The sequence below is a fragment of the Copidosoma floridanum genome, unplaced genomic scaffold, assembly GCF_036245765.1.
Source record: "Copidosoma floridanum isolate Cflo_tuat_1 unplaced genomic scaffold, Cflo_Japanese_pri ptg000030l, whole genome shotgun sequence".
NCBI lineage: Eukaryota > Metazoa > Arthropoda > Insecta > Hymenoptera > Encyrtidae > Copidosoma > Copidosoma floridanum.
The window spans coordinates 8321705-8342374 of NW_028321907.1; the positions used below are offsets into that span (position 1 = coordinate 8321705).

General features: G+C 36.3%; 1 protein-coding gene across 1 annotated transcript in view; it reads right to left on the bottom strand.

The window, feature by feature from the left end:
* Window positions 1-20670, bottom strand: part of LOC106639567 (Cyclic nucleotide-gated ion channel-like) — a 126654-nt gene that overhangs the window by 36636 nt on the left and 69348 nt on the right. The window contains exons 2-3 of the mRNA XM_089596431.1: window positions 6136-6407; window positions 1449-1838 (exon numbers count right to left, since the gene is read on the bottom strand). Of these exons, the coding sequence (XP_089452557.1) occupies window positions 1449-1838; window positions 6136-6407 (662 nt within the window). The remainder of the gene's footprint in view (window positions 1-1448; window positions 1839-6135; window positions 6408-20670) is intronic.

Sequence of the window (20670 nt, forward strand, 5' to 3'; positions counted from 1 at the left end):
AGATGTAATAAAATTTGTTGCGATATTTATTTTTAGTTCCTTTTTTTAAGGTTTTTTTCTTAATGCCAACTACTAGTTGTACAACGGAAATAGTTTTCAGTACATCGATTGGCTATTTGATTATATCAAGTGAGTGAGAGATAGGCAACAGACAGACAGACAGAGGCTAGCCTACATTACAGCTTAGATGAAGTTAAAAGTAGAGTTTTAGTTTGAACGAGACCAAGCTAATCTTCAGGCAACATCAATATAACAGTTGTGACGTAAGAGATATAGAGATACACATAGAAAGAAATATCTTTAAAAATTTTTATATATAGTTGTAATGGTTTCAAACAACAATTTTTTCTGAATTACGTATCATTATTCATTGGTATAACATGCCAGTTTATTTTTGTCACGTTGGAGTTTGTAAAGTATAGGTTCATCTTGTAAAATAATGCACTCATTAAACACGAGTAAACTATTTTCAAAAATTACTAAATAATAAAGACCTTGGTGTATTAGTTTGCTGTTAATCATCGAAACAGAATACTTTTTTCAGATTATCTATAATTCAAACACACTTTATTTTGTCAATGCAATCGTAGAATTTTGATGCATCTTGAAAATTTTAATGTAATTAATTGTGAATTATTGGTTTTTCCATTAAACATTCGATGCTCCGTCCCACTCGCTGGTATTAAATGAAAAATCGACTCGTTGATCAAATTTCGGCACAAGCAGTGCGTACATATGATGCTACAAAATGTCAATTTTTAAGACAACGTGAAACAAAGAAACTTGAACTTATTATCAAGCTTTGTCAAGTATACACTAAACACATAGTACACAAAGTCTCAAAAGTCAATCATTGAAACAGCGAGCTTGCTTATCACCATTCATGAAAAAGATTACAATATTGTGTAGAGTTTAACAATAGAGAAATACATTGAGTTCATCTTCAAACCTCTTTTATCATTGCGTAAGTGATGCGTTCATTCGGAAAGGAAAAAAAATAAAACTGATACGTTCGCTTAGGCTTTCACGTATTGTATGCTATATGTAGATCTAGAGCACATTTATATAAAGTGTGTACAGTAAAGATGACAATATTTATTGGCTCTACCATTAGCTAAAAGGTTACACATATATCATCAGTACACACATATATATATATATATATATATGTTGTATATATGAACTTGTACATATAAGACAAGAGATCGAGCAAAACGAAGTGTGCGAAAGTGCCCCAGGCTCTGATACAATCAGTATTAGAGGGATCGAGCTTAGAGAGAGAAAAAGTGACAATCAAAAAAAAAAAAAAAAGAGAGAAGAGAGGCACACAAAAAATGAGTAGGAGAGAGAGAAAGAGAGACGTTGGTTGCAGGGTCAAGTGAAGAGTGTCCGTAGAGTATGACCACCAGCGCCTGGATCATCACTACCACCACCGGTCGGCAAGATACCTCTTGATTTTCCTGAGCGAAGAGTATAGCGCCATGACCGCGCGCACGTTGCTCCACTTTTGCGAGCCCCGAGTGCTCCGGGGTCTGCTGGCCGCAGCGGCTGCGATCTTGGCCTCCTCGTCCACGAGGGCACCGGTCACCCCGGCACTGTCCAGCGACTGGGAGGTCGTCGAGGCGGTCGTTGGGTAGAGGCGGCCGGCAAAACCCGCCCCGTCCTCGTCATCCTCCTCGTCCTCTTCCTCCTCGTCGTTGCCGTCGTCGTAGTCGAGGCTCGCCAGACCTACAAAACCTACCGGCGGACTACCGGCGCTGCAGGACGTGCTCAAGCTACTGCGCTGGTAGCGGGCGATGGCTCGTTTGTAACCGCCACTCGGCAGACTGATGTTGGACCTGCGAATTATACAGAGAGGAAGCTTCCCCCGCTCTGCGTGTCTTTTTTTTTTTTTTTTTTTTCTTTCTCTCTTTCTCCCGTGGGATTTTTTTCCGTGTTTCATTATTTATTATCATTTTTTTTTTTTTTTTTTTTTTCAATCAACCAGACACATTGTTATTACTTTTTCGTTCAGAAAATTCGGCTCACAACTTGTATACTCTTTCGATCGATCTCTCTTTCTCTTATTATTATTATTATTATTTTTTTTCATAATTTCCTTTTGATGCTTCATGTGATCGCTTGGCTTGTATAACAACTACAAGTACAAAGGGGATTTTAACCCCCGCATTGATTTTCTGCTGTCCGTCTGCCTATGTACTCATCTCTCTTTCTCGCATTTGCATGAATATGATTATTTAATAATATGTACCTACTTACTAAAACACCACACCGAGAGAGATCGTCTGAATTATTCGATGTACGTTTGGACGTGTAACGTCCCATTTTAACGATATAATAACCATAGTTTAATACACTGTTGCGAGCTGGAATTCTCAATCTGTCTTTTTCAAGGATATCTGATGTTTTCTCAATTGGACTAGTTTGACTCTCCTATAGTATGGATATTAATGGCTACCAAACATTCAAAAATGAATCTTTTTTTCATGAGGTACATGCAAAGGCTGTATCAAGTGAGTTTCATCCAACTTCATTCGGAATAGCCGATTACGTAATTAGTACGCAGAGCAGGTGATTTCCCCACTAGGAGTGAGAATCACCGCTTGAACGAGTTTTGTAACCTATTTTTTGACACTTGTTGTGCGTTGCAGTAAACCCTTTGTATGTCAGTTTCTGTTTATGTATTATTAATTTTGATTAGATTAAAGTTTGATGATTCGATCAATTTATTGTCTATTTCGTGCAAAAAAAAAACATTTTTTTTTATTATTAACGCAACAAACTGTTTTAATGATTTTATTGAAATGAGGCACATAATAAAGACTCATACAAACGACAAAATATATCTTTTACATATTTTTGACAAGTTAAGGTAAGTAAACCGTGCCATAGAGTAAGCTAATATATTTTTATGAACTGGGACGATTATATCAAGTGCGTAGACGGTAAAATTTGCGTTCCCCCGTAAAATACGACGAGGTCTCTCGAATGAAAGGGAGGCAAAAATTAAAGCAGAGAAAAATGAATTTAGTTGCCAATGCAGTGGCCAATTTCATTCATCTCTGCAGCTTTGAAAAGTGGTGGCATGGCCGTGCACTATAGTGACTTCGTTGTGTGAGTTCGGGGTTTTGCAGCCACCAACTCCCTTGATCATTTCTATTTGATTAGGACCACTTTGGGCTTGGAGAGTGAACGGGGCACTTAGTAACAGAAGTCATAGTAGTGATCGTGGATGAAACGTCACTGTGCAGATGATGATAAAAATAAGGATTGAAAATGCTGTTTATGCAGTTTAATGGAAGTTAAATCTCATTGTTGCTTATAAAATCTTTTAGTAACGTGATATATCTAGTATCTTTTTTTCTATTTTTTTTCTTTCCTAAATTGTGTGCAGCGATATATTTATATATACTATTATTTTTGAATTTGGGTATTTTTTAAGACTTACAATTGTTTATTACAAATTTACTCATGGTAAAAAATAAATTTTTTTTATTATTACCTATTACACAGTACTTAACAAAATTTTTCCATCAAAGATAATGCATTACAATTAAAAAAAAAAGTTGGAAAAAGAAATGCCAAAGTATTTGAAAAAAATATTTAAACATGCACATAAAATTTTCAATATTTTAAATGCCTAGCAATAAACTTTAACATCTAAAAATTTAGAATAAAATTCTTCTCAGCATTATAGTGTATATAGTGATTAATAAATAATTTTTTTCAATAAAACAATGCGCTATATCCAGAAAAAATAATTTTCCTTAGAGTGTTCAAAAATTCATAAAATAATGATTTCCAAGTCTGCCTTGAAGTCAATGCACAAATTTTTAATTTAAATATTAGCCATCTTCAAGTTGTTTAGTAAAATTAGAATTCTACAATTGAAGGGCCTTTATTTCAAAAAGTATCCCAAGTACAAAGTAGACCACTAAAGCAAAGGAAGAAACAGAATCAAATAATCTCCACGAAACAATACTTTGACCTACGTATCTTAGCACTGTTTTTAAAATAAAATAAGAATACAAAGTTTTACCTATAACATAATAATTTAATTTTTATGTTTAAATTCAGTGATTTTAATCAGTTTAAGCATAACATTTTTGTCTATAAAATTACTAACTTCATGTATTATTATTCTTAATTTTTACACTAATTTATGTACAAAAATTTATGTATCTATTTATTAATATGGACGAGAAAAAATTTACTGTTTTTAAGAATCGGGCAAAAAGTGATGATGATAAGAGATTATAATTAACTTGGTATTTTTCTCGCTCTCCATATTATTCAATATACGAAATATTTGGTCAATTTCTTGGGGCAAATACCATTTTCACTGCAACGTTTCGTTGACTGATGTGCCGACCTCTTCAGGCCTTTTCAACCCGTGAGGGAATTATTTAACATACCGAGCAAACTTCGCACAAGTCCGGCTGGTCAATCTGAGAGAAGTTGGCTCGATATACGTTGAATGATTCCTTCACGGGTTGAAAAGGCCTGAATAGGTCGACACACCAATCGACGTAACGTTGCAGTAAAAATAGTGTGTTTAAATCAATTGTCGCAAAAGATCGATCAAACATTCCATACATTGTAAAATCAATACAACTGGAAAACGTAGCGGAAAATATTAGGAAATTCGGTAAAAATTACAAAGGGAGGTAGAGTAATTACACTCAGGGGGCATCGTTCAAGGGGTCAAGAGTAAACACTTTTGCACGATTTATTCAAAACAATCAAATCTCACGAGAGGATTAGCAAAATCAAAAGTACACATTCGCACGAACATGTCGCGTGCGAACGAACACACAAGAGAGGGAGTTCCAGGTTAAAAGTTTGCGTGGTCTGCCCGTGTCAATTGGACGTAAAATGTAAAAGGAAGAGAGTCAATGGCTCCCGGTGGACCTGCCCGATCGTCCCCTGGTGAAACGTTACGAGCTTCGTCTTGGTGGGTACAAGGATAATAAGGGGTGTGCGTGAAGCGAGGGGCTTGGGGAGCACGGGAAGACGCGGCAGCTTTACTTTTGCGATGTTATCGCTGACATGGAGTCGCGCGCCTGACCACTCTTTAGCTCGGACGATACGGCTTTCCCAACTTCTTGGCTATCCGAGGTTAATATAGCTGTGGTAATTAGCAATCAAGCCGAGCGGTGAAATGGAAGGTTCGCCGCGCAAGTTTGCCCTCTGTGTGCTTCTTGGCTCAAACTGCGTTACGACAACCTAATTTATGACAAACTGCGTCAACTCATTTGATCATTGATTGTTATTTACCTGTAATTTACCTGGTCTGTTATATGTGTGGATTATTGAGAATTTGAGATGCATGTGTTTGAAAATATTATTTGTTTTAATATGAACAGCGCAAGGACTTGGAAGATCTAAGACAAAAAAAATTTGAAATATTTGTGACAGCTAATTCAAGAGGAAAACAAATAATGTTTACTGGCTCCTTATTATCGTATGTTCAATTGTCTTTAGTCACTCTTTATGAATAGGGTTGAATCAAGAAATCTAAAATTACTTTACGATGGTTTACTTCTTGCTACTCGAAATAACCAGTACCTGTATAGATACATGATGTCAAGAGTTTCAGTAATAATAATGATACCAAAGAAAATTGCGCAAAGTTCCCTCAACCATAAATCGATCGAATCATCATACAATAATTGTTGATTATGAGAACGTGTAGGCGTATAAAATTACTTCTAAAAAAAAATTTGTGCAGCAACAACTAATGTTTTCTTGATTTTTGTAGTTCCTAAAGTAGAAAAAAATATGGCGATTAGTGTTGCTCAATGTTGATTAATACCGTTGATCTTGCACTGCACCCCCACCAGCATGTAAAAAAGACAAACAAAGACAAACGGTGCGCATGTCCCAAGTGTTAAACGTACAGACATGAGCACGCGTTTACAAAGTAAACTGAAAGACCCATTAATCATTTATTGTTAACATTTGTAAGTAAACTGTTAAGATATTGTACTCGATTTCTCATACTAACGTGCTTCTAATACTTTTATACAGGTGTTGTATCAAGAGTTAACAAATGGGTCTCTCGGTACGTGCTTGGAAAGCATCCAGATCCCCTTGCACACATTGTGCCCTGGAACACGCGGAGCCAATCCTTACCTAGATCCTCCTCCTCCACTACCGCCGCTTTGGCCGTTGGACCTTCGGCCGCTGCTCTCCTCGTCGTCCTCGTCCTCATCATCGCGTGACGTGGCCAGCGAGTGGGGCACCGACGAGGGTGCGCTGCTGCCCGAGTCGACGACGATTCCCGGGCCCATCCTCCCCAAGCTGGGCACAGCGCTCCTCGAGCCCCCGTGGCGCGCGTGTCCGCCCGTAAACGGCGGTGGCGCCAGTCCTCCTCCTCTCTGGCCCTCGTGCTCCGCCCGATCCACCTGACAACCACAAGATCGATTATTCTACTAAGACCTTTTTTTTTTTTTTTTAACTTTAGCTGCTCTATAGTTTTTTTATTACGTTATCTGCGCTCGTGTATATGTACATAAAGTATATAAGTTTGCGTTTAGGTGTGGTATATTCAATCGTTAAAATCTACGTTTCTAAGTCTAAGGAATCTTCCTTTTCAAGTGTCACATTGTACCGGTGGCTTCATTTTTTAGATCTGTTGAGCTGATTTTGATCAGTGTATAAAGTTACTATGAGAAAATTTTGGTGTTAATGGGGTTACTTGCAGGACTTAAATGTACAGTGAACACTTCAAACTTTGTCGTGGTACCTGACCGTTTGTTATTGTATGTTTGCTGTTGTATTAAACATCTACACATTCGTGCTCAATCATAAAAGTATGCAGGGACTCATGCTAATTTCTTATTTACACATGTTTTATACAATTTATATTGTCAACAGGGAGATTGTCTGACCTTTTGGAAGATAAATTTTTATATGTCATAAATTTACTTATGTTTAATTCTCGGTTTAATTTAATAATGAACCATTAAAATTTTTTTAGAATTGTTAAGATTATGTTTTTATTAGAGAGCACTTGGTATTTTCATTACAAGATAAAAAAAAATAGCTCAAAGTCTCATGAAATAATTTTCCTACATTTCAGACACTCTTCTTGTAGACGTAAAAGAGTACTACTTGCAAAAAATTTCAATGTACATTTTCATTTTCAGAGAAATGTAGTTTTTATCCAATGTCAAACAGCACAACGACAATACGAGGAGACTATATTATAATTTTCTTACTATCATACATCATAATTACAAAAATATTGTTACGGAATGGCATCTAACTTAATTATTAAATGAGCATAAGGTAGTGTCTCAGGGACTTTACTGTTTAGGATGTTTTTACGGAGATATTTCGAGCAACATCATGTAAAAGTAACAAACGATTAATTTAAACTTTTCAACGTTGAGGCTTGCTAATTTTGTGATGATTAATTTTTAACTAATAATCACCGTCAAGTGGACTAACATCATAAAATTGTTATGAAAACAAACATTTTTTGAAAAATTGCTGTAGTTTATGATAGGAGACTAAGGCTAAATGATAACGAAACTAATATTTGCATACCCAATCACATATAGGTTTATCAATAGAGGAGCGAGAGATAACATGATCCATACGTGGAATATTTTCAGTGGTTCCATTTAAATACTCATGATTGACATCTGTATGAGTTAACTATGATACAATGGGTTAGCTATTAGGTTATTTAAGCTACTACATAATTATAGTTATCATCAGTTTGTCACAGAGTTAGCAGCTTTGCCATAGATCTGAGAATATTGACTGTTAGGAAACGTTACCTCGACTAGTTTGGAGGTAGCACTTTCAGTTGACTTGCTCCAGGTGACTTTACGTCTATAAAAAAAAAAAAAAAAAAAAAAAAAAAAAAAAAAAAATAGTGATTTCCTCATTATTTTAGTGATTTTGTGAATATTTTGAAATTTCAATAAGTTAAAAATAATAGCACATTTAATCAAGCTCTAGTGCTAGAGATTTCTGTGATAGATTTATCTACACGGATGAATGAAATGCTCATTCTATACGATGAAAATGAGTGTATGAATGTTTACTACGTTGTACACGTACACTTTCATAAATGATAAAAGTAACAAGAAAATAAGGAAGTCAATTATGATATGAAACCAGCCGATGATGTAAAACAAAGCATTGAAACTATGTCTAGGCAGGATAGCTTGGATCACCTACGCACAAGTGACAATCCAGCAAAGGGGATAGTCTACGCAATTTCGTCTAAAAGGACACATCGAAATCGATACGCGAGAACGTCATCCCCAATCAGTCACACGTAGCCTAGATCAAATTTCACGGATGTTCCCGTCAAGGCCATTAGATACGAGCTCGCCTTGCCCCACAGTGCAATACCCTATCTTGCGAAGTATAGTCCAGCCAACGAAGGATCGAGTGAGCCATCGGCTTGATAAACACCAGCCGACGTCAATCGAAAGCGATGGGTGTGCCATTACCCTAACTCTCCCCTCGCCAATTCCATTGGCATCGAAGTTTGACTTTCTGATTTGTACTCTGAGCTGTTTCGACGGTTTCTGCAGGACCAACGTGTCCTAGCTTACCGTTGGTATGGCTTCGATTTTCTCCAGATTACTCGGATCAGTGAAAAACTATTTGGAGCAAAGTGCACCCGAGAAACCGGAAAAATGGTAGCACGGACAAAATTAATGAATGAATCGTCGTTTCCTTTGGTTACCGTTTCATCAAACAATTAAAGCTATACTTTTACACGACGCTTTTAATGTCTTGTCAAAATGGGCCAACTGTGAAAATTTCTCGACACAATTCATTTTATACTACCTAAAACCCAACGTTCCAAATACCACAATAAAAAATACTAGCATTCGTCAGAGGATAAAAAGAAGCGAATACCTCCGAGTGACGACAAAAACTCGTGCTCATTAGCCAAACAACGTAATAGCAAAAGAAACGATGAAAAATCACGTTGTGCGGGCATAAAAAAAGTTAGCCTGGGCTACATAGAAAAATAAGTACGAACGAACTACTTCCTCTTCGTCCCGCCTCTACGTTTGTGTTACCTGAAAAAAAAAAAAAAAAAAAAAAAAAAAAAAAAGAGACACATAACTACAAGAGGCACATTTCGCATAAAACGGGAAAGAGTACAAGTGCGCGTGATACCCGGTGACGATGTTTCTCATAAAAACTTGAGCCACCAGTGGCGCACTTGTTATTCCAAGTACCGGCGAAACAGCGCGCCCTGCGTGCGGTGCATAAATGTATACACCTCGGGAGCTGCTCCCTGACTTCCGTCGCGTGCTGTTTTTACTGGAAAACAACGTGTTGAACAAAGAGCTTCATCCCTTATTGTGTCGCTACGTGACTCGTATAGTATGGGTTGTCCGTGAGAATGACTTTTTTGTTGCTGTCTTTCATTTTAATGCTCCCGTTTTTCCTATGATGCCGGTGTTTACGCTACTTCTCTAATTTTTCACCTCCATTGAGGGCAAAGTTGTGTTGCATTGACAATTTCTATTTGACAATGATTTCAGATTTTTTATGTTTTATTTTTAATAATTAAAATTTTTTAAGTGCCCACTAGTCTCTGATAATATACAATCAAACAACACTATAAGATTGTAAATATTACATTATTTTTCAGCTCAAATTCGTTTTAGTTTTTGTCTTTACCTTCAGTAATATTATCAAAGCGAATTTCATCCCCAAAGTTGTTGGCAGTTAGATTTCAAGAAGGAGTTGCCATCACATAACGTTACGAATTTTTTTTTGTACAAATCCAAGTGAGTTGGTTAATTTATAGAAAATCGGGCAAATACAAGGTGATTACTAAATAATGTATGATCTATGTGACGTATACTATTTTTCTCAATGCTTATAGTTTACGATGAAAAAAAAAAAAAAAAAAGGAAAAAAGAAATTATTCTCAAAACAGAGGATGGGGGCTGTACCTTTTGATGAATTCCATCGCAACTATCTCTGAAAAGATCGCACCATCGCTCCTTCATGCGCGAAAATTCTTTATTTTTCATAATCTAATTTTCGCTTCGCAAAATTCAATCATCGAGGGACCTCCATCGATAATCGATCAGCCAATCAATCATTTTTCCCTCCTCTCACTTCTTCTCCCCGTCAAGACACTCCCGCTCCCCTCGCCAAGCCTCTCCCCTCTTTCTTCTCTCTCCATACTGCTTTTTACAAGAATCCTATCCCCCACAAAATCTGAAAAGTTGAAAAAGAGCGCCTCGCAACGCCTCAAGAAGTAAAGTGCCCCAAACGACAGCACTTCAAATCAAACTCTCCTGTGTCCCCTTTGCCGCGAGAATACGCATATTTGCGAGCTCTTTTAAAAACTACTGGAGCACTTATTCCTCCTTTTGACTACCACTTTCAGCGGCGTGGAGCTTTTTGCGGGACTCTCGCATCTAAGGAAAGTTTTCACCAGCGTTGCATTTTTTGTTTTGCACGCCGCTTACGCTCCCCTTCGCTATTTTCCCGTCGTCTTTCCAACACATACTCACACCCACACCCACGCATCCCTTACGATGATTAATGGACTCTTTCTTCTTTCATTTCCATTGCTCGTATGCAATGCGAATCCTGGACTTGGGAAAAAAAATACAAAAAAAAAAAATAAAACAATAAGAATATTATCCAAGGAATTCCAAATGTAATATCTTGTAACTGGGTCAGATTTATTCGACTCCGAGTAGGAGCCATGGCTGGTGTTATACGGTCTTTTGCAACTCCTCTTTTCAGCGAGTTATCGGATATCGGCGTGATTCGCATCTCATTCGCAGACGCAATTCGACCGCTTTTGGCTTTTTATCGCTTTAATACGCAATTGCTGCGAGAGATCATTTTTTTTCAAAGTGTAATACGATGTGGTGCCGCGTCAGTTCCACATGGAAGAAATGAGTCCTCATTCGTGTAGGATATCGAGTGTAGCTGTGAAGTTCTAGCGAGGGATTGAGTAGAACCAACGCCTGAGAGGTGAAAAATATTTTAGGTTTTTTTTTTCATGGTCACTACTATTAGTGTTACGAGTATGTCTGAACTCTCGAGACAACGCAATGTTACCATTGGATATGCCGTTAAACTTTTCAGATTGAAATTTGAATTTTTCGCGTTTAATAATGAAATGGTAAGGTAGAAGATAATTTTCTTTCTTCTTAAGGTAATCGAAAATAAAAATAATAAAATAAAAAAATTTTTTCCTCACGTCTATAATATATAGGAGTTTAGAAGTAGTGTTTTTATTTAACTTTCATGTGAAAAAAAAAATCTAAAAAGAAAAAATAAACTTCGAGAACTCATTTAAGAATCAATAAAGATGACGCGTTTATTACTGTTTGTATATCATTAAATTACCAAGTTAGGTATTCTAATCACAAAACTTCCAGACGTATAAAAAAATAAGAAAAAAGTGAAGCTATTTCATGCTGCTCTGCTTTTTTGTTTCATTATTACTTCTGAAATTGGTTGGAAAGATTTCCACGCTTGTATTAATTTTATCGTCAGAAAGAAAACAAAAAGTCTACCTAATGGTGTGCAGTAGATAAGAAAATTACCTTTCATTTGGATGAGGTTTATTCCAATATTATTAAAACAACATATTGCTTGCTCATCCAACTCGTGAACTCTACCACATTAATTTCTTCCAATTAACGAAGAAACATTGTCTTAGGTGTACTTCATTAAAGCTCGTCGTTTTTGCTTGTCTCAAACATTGCCAAAAAAGTTTTGAAAATCAAAATGTTTGAGCTTAATTTTTTGATATTTATGTAACAAGAGCAGAAAAGGTGATTTGCCACACAATGTTACAAAAAGGGTATGAATTTAATTTTTAATTTTAGTTTTAAAACTCATATTTTACTTAATACAAAAAATAGAATTAAAAAAAACAATTTATAAATTCAGGATTAGGTATCAAGAAAAAAGACGCAAATACCGTTTACTTGAAAGTACACATTAATTTTTATTTTAACTGGGATCTCTGCCCTTTCATTAAATGTATATTTCTGATACAAGATTAAAGTTTATAACGTCAGCAGGTGTGTGGTAATGTTTTTTTGTTTTGTTTTTATTTACTGAAGAACAAAAGAACGGCAAACATAAATCAAATAACTTTTGCGTCTCATACGAGAAAGCTCAAACAAATCACCACAGTGTTGTGCAAAAATAAAGCAAAAAATGGGTAACTTGAACTACTAGAACAGCATCTGTCATAACTTTCTTCTTTTCGTGCAAGAATCTGCTCTTCCCCAAGTCTTACCTTCGAAAAAGCGAGTTACATCCAAATTTTCGCGGTCCAATACAGCCGGTGCTGTTTGAAAGCACTTGGGAAAAAAAAAGAAAAAAAAAATCGCTGGGCGCACAAACTTTTTGCGGTGCAACTGTTGTGCCGGAGGCCGGAGACACATCAGCTTGCAAAACAGACGCATTTCGCCTACAAATTTCTGTGCACAGGATATGTGTACGTACCTTATAGGATTAAAGCTGATTTTCATTATAGATACGAGTACTTTATTGCATTGCTTTCTCGTGAATCGTGAATCGTAAAAGATTGTAAAAAAAACATTTGAGTCGTATGCTAAAAAAATTTAAATACTACATTTCAGTAAAAAAATGTTTAAGAGTGTACATACAATCTTTTGCAATTTTTTGTATCTTACGAATGCCTCGACCGACTTTGATTTTTTATAATACCAAATGTTAGTTGTTACTTCTTCAAATCGTCTCAAAAATGAAATGTGTGTTTTACGATTCTTTTTTAGTTTTTGATTCTTGATTTTAAGACAACAATTTTTTCAATTATTTAAAAAAAAATCAGAAGTAAAATTACAACAGTTTCATTTCTGTATACCATGCTGACTGAAAGTTTAATATTTATCAATGCATTTTGGGCCATAGGAAAATAATGAATGATTTCTTAAGCAACATTTATTAAAAAGTGAATATTTAAAAAAGTTACAAAGTGAATGGATATTTAAAAAATTTTTTTTTCCCCAACATTCTTTATCAAAGGCGAGTAAGCGTAAGTAACTTTAAATAGAAATTTTATACAAATTGTCTAAACAAAAAACGTGACCATCATTATAGTAAGCTATAGATCGAAACATTAAGTTATTAGAATAAAAATATTTTTAAATCAAATTTAAAAATCAATTTTCAATGTAGAAGTTAAAAAAAATTTTTCTTGACATTCAAAAACCAAAACCTTTAAAAAACTAGTGCAAATAAATATTTTACAAGACTTTAAATAATAATCTACCAAGAATTTACATACTAATAAATTAAATTTCAATTAAATTAGCATTAATAATAAGATCTAATGAGTATTTTTTTTATTTTTAAAGTAAAAAGAATTAAGATTTTGTAAGTCTGTCAACCTATACACCGTATATAAATTATTAAAAAGGTTATGAAAATAAATATTTAATTTTTCAGGCTTATTTAATTTATTTAATTTAAAAAATAATCTAGCAAATATAAAATTATTTTATAGATTCTCGTGACGTGGCCAAATTATTAACATGGATGCAAAATCACGATACTAAATGTATTATATTAAACACTATGGACGCAAAGTTCGACTTGTGTGTCCAAGGAGTAGGACTGTCACAAGTTACAAGCGATATTTTTTTGCGTGTACCCTAAGGCACAAATAAGCCATATACCCGAGGGACAGAAAAATTGTCACAAGCATGATGAGTATAGTAATTATTTACCAACGAAAAACGTTAATTGACTTGAAAATTTATTGTCCTTCTCAAACATTTAATTAGAGACAAACAATGGATGAAATTATAGCTATGGGTATATACACACATCCGCGTAAAGCCTGCACGCGAGCGTAAACGGTGATTATAAGTCGGGCTAAAAAAGACTGAGTATTTCCTAGCATTAAAGCTGATATTGAGCGATTGGATCGATAAATATGACCAGGCTATGTACGGACGATGGTAAGCGACGAAGAAAAGCGTATCCGCTCTACAGAGCTGAGTTAGACCTCGTTACAAGCCGAAATAACGCGACCCCCACTTCCGTGTTTTTATTAGCGCTGCGGATAAATAGACTATAGCGCGAATTGTCAGGAGGTGTCTCTGACCGAATTTTTATAGCCTTTTTGCGATTCGGGTGAAGTGCGTAGTTTTAAAATATTTTTGATTGTTTTCTGTCCAAGAAACTAGCTGCTTTTTTCAGAGCTAAATTTCATTAATATATAAAAAAAAAATGACCACTTTAATACACGTAGGGAGTTTTAATTATTTTTAATTACATACAAATCTTTAATCAATTATGACAAGTGTTATTTAAAAGTGTCAAAAAACTAAACAGATAAAATAAAAAGTTGAGCTTTCATTTGTTATTTTTAAATTTTAATAAAAAAACAAAAAACAGAAAGAAAATTAATTAGTTGAAATTTTATTTAAATATGCTAAGTTATTAAAGTAATTACTAAAAGACTTTTCGTATTAAAAAAAAATACTTAACTGATTGTGATTGACCAAAACAGTAATTAAAGGTGTACTAATTCTCTACGAGATCGACATATTACAAAGATAAAACAATAATTATGGCTTAAAAAAAATTCTTAAAAAAACGGATATTTAATTTTTAATTTTTCAAATTCACGACTAAAGAAATTAGAACATAATTGTCCTAGTTTTTATTATTAAAATAAATTTTAGGTTCGTTTTAATATATTTAATCATTAAAAGTTGGAAACAAAGTAGTAAATTTACTAAAAATATTTTTTTGACTAAAACATTTTAAATAAATATTAAAAAGTTAATAGAAATAATTGAGAAAAAAACAAAATGTGGTCTTTGTTAAGTTGGTCTTAATTTTGGTATAGACATTTGTCTCGATTAAAAAAATACCATTCTTGGTAAACTTGCCACTTTTTTCCTACTATTTGTTATTTGATAATGATAAAAATTCTTACTGCATTTCAATGCACTTTGTATGTATGACATAGTTTTTTTAAATAGTAAAAAAGTTTTCACACACCTCTGTAGAGACTTTTTGTACTTGAATTTGAAAAAACAATAATTATTAATTTGCATCATTTTCTCCCACTTTTTATTACAAAAAAATTCGAGGTGTATATTCTGAATTTCAAAAAAGTCTTGTATACACATGCCTATACACCTTAGCTGTCCCATATCAGCGTAAGCTGCTCTACAGGGCAGATCCTCGAAAAGTACTTTGTGTTTGCAATATCCGATCATCCATATATGTATATACACCATTACTGTTTTTTATCCCCTAGTCTGGGATCTAGTCAGTAGTCTGTCATGTAGGAAGGGAAAAAGTAGATGCGATAGAGAGCAAGAGACATACTCTCATGCAAAATAAAAAAAAATTTTCATTTCCTTGTTGCTGCTTTATTTTTGATAGAACATAACAAAAAGATAAAGAAAAGCAGCAAATATGAGACGTCCAAATTTTTTTTGTATCCCATATACCATATACCAGTACAACACGTACGCAGATTCACGTGCGAGCGCGAGAGCTTTCAGGTGCAGAGGAGCTTGGGAGGGAAAATATAGCGACAAGCTCGTAAATTTTCCGAGAAAGAACAGTTTTTCCGCTTAAACTTTGGCCTCTCGGGCTATTTTTTTCTCTCTTTATCCCTTTTTGCTTTATGCGCTTCCATTGAATGGCAAAATATTTTCTGCCAACGAAATATACAGTTATTCACGAGGATTTACTGAGGAACATCGGAACTCACGGTATCTCTCGATTTTGCGTAGGTAAGATGAGATGGGCAGGATAAAAATTAATTGAGTATTCATACAATGGGTGTATATATTGCAAAAGTCATCCCGACAGGGGAGGTGGTCTTTTGATTCTTGACTCGAACGTTTTGTGCATTTTGTGTACTTGTTAACGGATCATTTCATGAATGATTTTTAAATGATTAAAAAAAAAAAAAAAAAAAAAAGTCGCTCTAATAGCTGGAGTCAACTCTCACTTCAATTTTCATTATGAAACAAGTCGTTGAAATGAAAAGAAAATTTACGAACGTTGTGACGTTTGTAGGTCAAGACGTAAGTAAGACAGAGATAGATATCCCTATCTTCTCGTCCCCTCCCTTTGCCCTTCTATTCTCTCATTTTCTCCAATCTTTCTTTTCATCTCTAATATCATACTAACTTTTTCATTTTTCATTTAGTAACGATGGCACCCCTTTCTATTTTTATTTCCCTTGTATTTCTTTGATACAATTATTATTCATTTGAAAACACCAATAAATATCGATCTAAAATTCAATTAGAATCAGTGAAAACTAATTGCTATTGGGCCAAATACTGATTGGTACCAGCACTAATAACTGTTTGCAAATATTCTTGTTTGACTCTACTGACTGCAACCTCAAGCTCCACAAAAGTAAGAGAGATGCAACATTTATCTTTTGTCCACGTACTACGGATACTTTGGATAAGTGAGAAACACATGAAATACCTATATGAATAAAAAAAGATTTTACAAGTATATATCTATCGGTGAATTTTAATAAACTATGCTACTTTCCAAGGTATTTCGGGCAAGTTGGTTTTTGATGCTCGGTTTATCGATACAACTTTTCACCCTTTGCGAGCCGTACACCATACGCATTTAACTCAATGATGGGAACTCCACTCTCCACAGCTCTGCCCAAAGTTGCGCTCTGCACACGTATCCCCTGATGCTGCCAAGCCTCCCGACAAAGGCTAAACCACTCGCGTCCGAACGGACTTGTGGCTGGCCTTCTCCGCGACTCTGGGCTTCTGTTTTAATTAACCCGCGCAAACTTTAACACCGGCCCACTGGAAGGACGTCTCCGAATCTGTCTGCTTTTCCGAGTGCTCCTACTGTTCGCTTCTTTCCCCCCACAGAGTTAAATTTTCCCCTCGACCACGGACTTTTTTTCTCTCGAATCGTTTCGTTTTTTTTTTAGCACATCAACAGCGTCGCATCGCGTTAAACTCGGGTCGATCAACAGCGGTCAATAAACGAGTCCAAGCAAACGCGGTTCCACACATAAGTGTGTGTGTGTGTGTGTGTGTGTGTGTGTAAACAGTTTTCCAGTCACCTACATTGGGTGACAAAGGGCGTCGTAAAAAGTAGCAACGGAAAAAGTTAATAAAACCCAGAGCGAAGGACATTATCATGTTCCGCGCGTACCCTATATTTTCCTCGCAGAGTCTGGCAAATCGTCGCACACTCGATCGAGCCCTTTCACACGCGGGCACGTATATACAACACACGCGCATGACCGAGCTATCGCGCGTTGCTTTCACTAAAGCTGCAGGGGTACCGGGGCAGGACCTTCGCGTGGTTATGTATATACGTATCGTACGTATATAGTTACTACTCACCGTATATGCGGTATGTATACATACATGGCTGGATCATACTTAAGTGCATTTTGTCTAACGCCTGGACCGTAGGCTTGGAAAAGCTAGGCCAAAGCCGTTTTATACGCATCGTTGAAAGTCACGCCTCACCTGATGTGTACGTGTACTTTGGGTTATAGTGTTACCTTTGTACACAGCTAGTAATATTTATAGTAATTAGTCTGGTAATCAGTTAACGCGAGGCACTCTCGATTATTCAGTGTATCTTGCGATATTTTTTTAAGTATTGTTTTGTTTACATGTACATATTTTTGGCATAAACTTTTTTTTAGCGCGTGGCTTGATACCTCCGTGGGTTTTTAATTTTATCTTTACGTCTCTTTCTTAAAATTTGTGTCAGCGTGTCTTTTTTTTAAATTTTGATTGTATCTTCCTCCAAATATCTGACACACTGCTTCCCTCTCTGTATTTCTGTTGTCATAACTAAGTATTGTGTGTCTCTGTATTTACGTTTATGCCACAAAATTGAAGATTATTAACCTGCCTTGCGCGAAGAAACAAAAAAAAAAAAAAAAAAAAAAAAAATAACATAGTCTTGAATTTTTTAAACCGGCTTCAAGACAAAGGAAAACCAAGTGTAAGCCACTTGCGAAATGTACACGCTAGCGAAGCGCCTCGAGTTACGTCTTACGACTACGACACGGCAGGCAAGCTATAAAGTAAAAAGCTTTGGTGTGCAAAGCGATTTTCCCCCTTAAACTACCCATTAGCATAAATTTGAGTCAAAGCGTGGAGAGAAAAAGCATTAGTCGGATGAAAAAAAAAAAAAATAAAAAATAAGCACCGTCGCGCTTCTGTCGAATCCCTTCAACATTCGAACTCCCGAGTATGTTATGCTTTACACCGCAAACGTGCCTCGGAATACATGCATCAATATAAGCCGCTCTGCTTCCCCTCTTCCCCGCTTGCATCCCCTTTCTTCGAGTGGCAGGTCGCCCTGTACAGTCGGCACCCGCGTGACGTATAGGTTCAAATTTGCATTTCCTCTTCTCTTTCCGGAGCTCTTGTAAATTCGCCCTTTTTCTCGATTTCTCTTCTCTCCGGCTCTTTTTCCCCCACCCCTTCGTTCTCTCTCATCCACTTGAAGATGTGGCGCATGCTTGACGATGGATTGCTCGATGTAAGAGCGTTGGCAAGTGTAGTTCCCACCTCTGTTTGAACGAGGTGATGAATTAACGTTTGTGTAACAGACGAATCGAGGTTGAAAATCTCGGGAAGCTGTTTTGAATTTTAATTGGCTACTTTCAGAGAGGACACGTTTTCTTTCTTATGTATCCTCGATTTGTTTGTCTCACGTAAAAGTAGGACCATTGAAAAAACTCTTTGGCAAATCTTGCTCGCAAATTTCAAGTAGTCAGTTACATCGCTACTTGATATGTTAATGAGAATCAATTCAATTAGTCAATGGGGGTGGTGTGGATCTCGGGGTGTCTCTTAGATAATATTGATATCAAGCAATTTCAAGGATTGGCCAAATTTTTTCCAACTTATTTCAACATACTGCAGAACACAGGAAAGAAAAAGAACCACGCAAGTATTTTTCTTGAAATGAGTAATTGATCCATATACCATCACCAAAATCGAGAATCCATGTCACCCCAACATTTTTCTCTAAGCTGGTGTGGGAATATTATCAAGATAAATATTTTTCTGAAATTTATTTAAAAATCATGCTGTTTTAGTATTTGAAAATAATTTTACAAATTTGCTTGTCCATACTACCAAAGGTTCCTCTAGTATATAAACTCATTAGGCAGGCTTTTATGTAAGATTTTACGGTTTTCGAGTAAAATAAATGAAACTAAGATATTCTCGATCGTGATACCTGTTTCTACAAAATACAATGTTAGCTCCAACGTCGCGTGCGACTAATTATCATTTTCTCGACTCGTTAAATCGACGAGCTTCCTTCCAAGCGACATATAACGCAGCTCGGCAAACAAGGATCATCGCTCGAGCGTGAAATAACGTTAAACGGAAAAAAAACTAGGAGAGCAACGCAAAAAAGCGCTATAGAAACACAATTTTCAGCAAAGGCGACTGTCGAACTGGTGCTAAAAACACGTATCCAAGACAAAGCTCCGCAGCTAAATCGACACCCTGGCTTCCCTATGAGGACGACTGTATACCTCTTGGCTATTGGATCTGGAAAGATACGTCGGTGCAAGCACGCGCTGATCAAAGGAACAACGAAAAATAATCAACGAATGCTCGCTCGACCGAGTCGCGAAAAGTCGATTAAGTGGCGAATCATCGAGAAAGAAAAAGAGCAAAGGGCGGGTGTTTCCATCCAAAATCTATTTCATTTGATTTTTAGTTGGGGTAAGCACGCGATGAACTTCTCGCACGCCCGACAGAAATTGAGGAGAGAGAGAGAGTGGCTAAGAGAAAGCCCGATGTGCAAGAGTCGATCGATGGCAATTTGGCAAGCGCAGCGTGACGATACTACGGGGTGGTGGTGGTGTGGTGGAGCTTTTGAGCCTGTCAGATGGATTTCGCACGCTCGAAGCCCACCACTGGTGCCAACGGCAGCTCGATTTTGACCCTCGAGGTTCTTTGCTTGCGGCTGATTGGGTTTTTGCGATGGATCAAACGAGGCACGTTTGTATGAGCGCGTGATTTTTGATTGCGAGCAAAGTTGACGAGGTAAACGTTGCCTGTAGCGCATCGTCGGACTAGGACTCTTCTTTTGTTTGGTGGTAGATTTTTTTTTTCCAGTTAAAGGGATAAGTTTAACTCTTTAAAATCAGCTTGAATACAAATACAAGCTTTGATTTACAGATTATACAACAATTTTGAGTCATTTAGCCCAACTTGGAAATAAAAATGTACTTTTAATAGATCAACAAGATAATCATTGGGATATCATAATCTTATAAATTGCATCCCTTTTTTTTTTGTCGTACAAAATTAACCAATGTAGGAGTTTAACACGATTTGAAAATTATACACTGAACAACCATTTCGCTTGAAGACTCAGAGAGTGATAAAAGGATGGCGAGAAAAAATTTTCGAGAGAAAAAAAAATGTACCTTCTCTCTCGAATTTCCGTGGCTGCTCTGTTTGCCCACTTGCCCCACCCTCTGCTCCGCGCTCTCATCGTCGTCTGTTTGCCAAGCAACAATAGCAGCCTGTACAGTCGACGACGGTACAGCAGCGCTCCACAGTCCCTCAGGAAGGCGTCGAAGAGCCTTTTCCTTCGTAGCTCCGCTTCCTTCGCCTTTTCTCGATTCCACACGGCCGGTGTACTTTCTCGCCGAGCGTAACG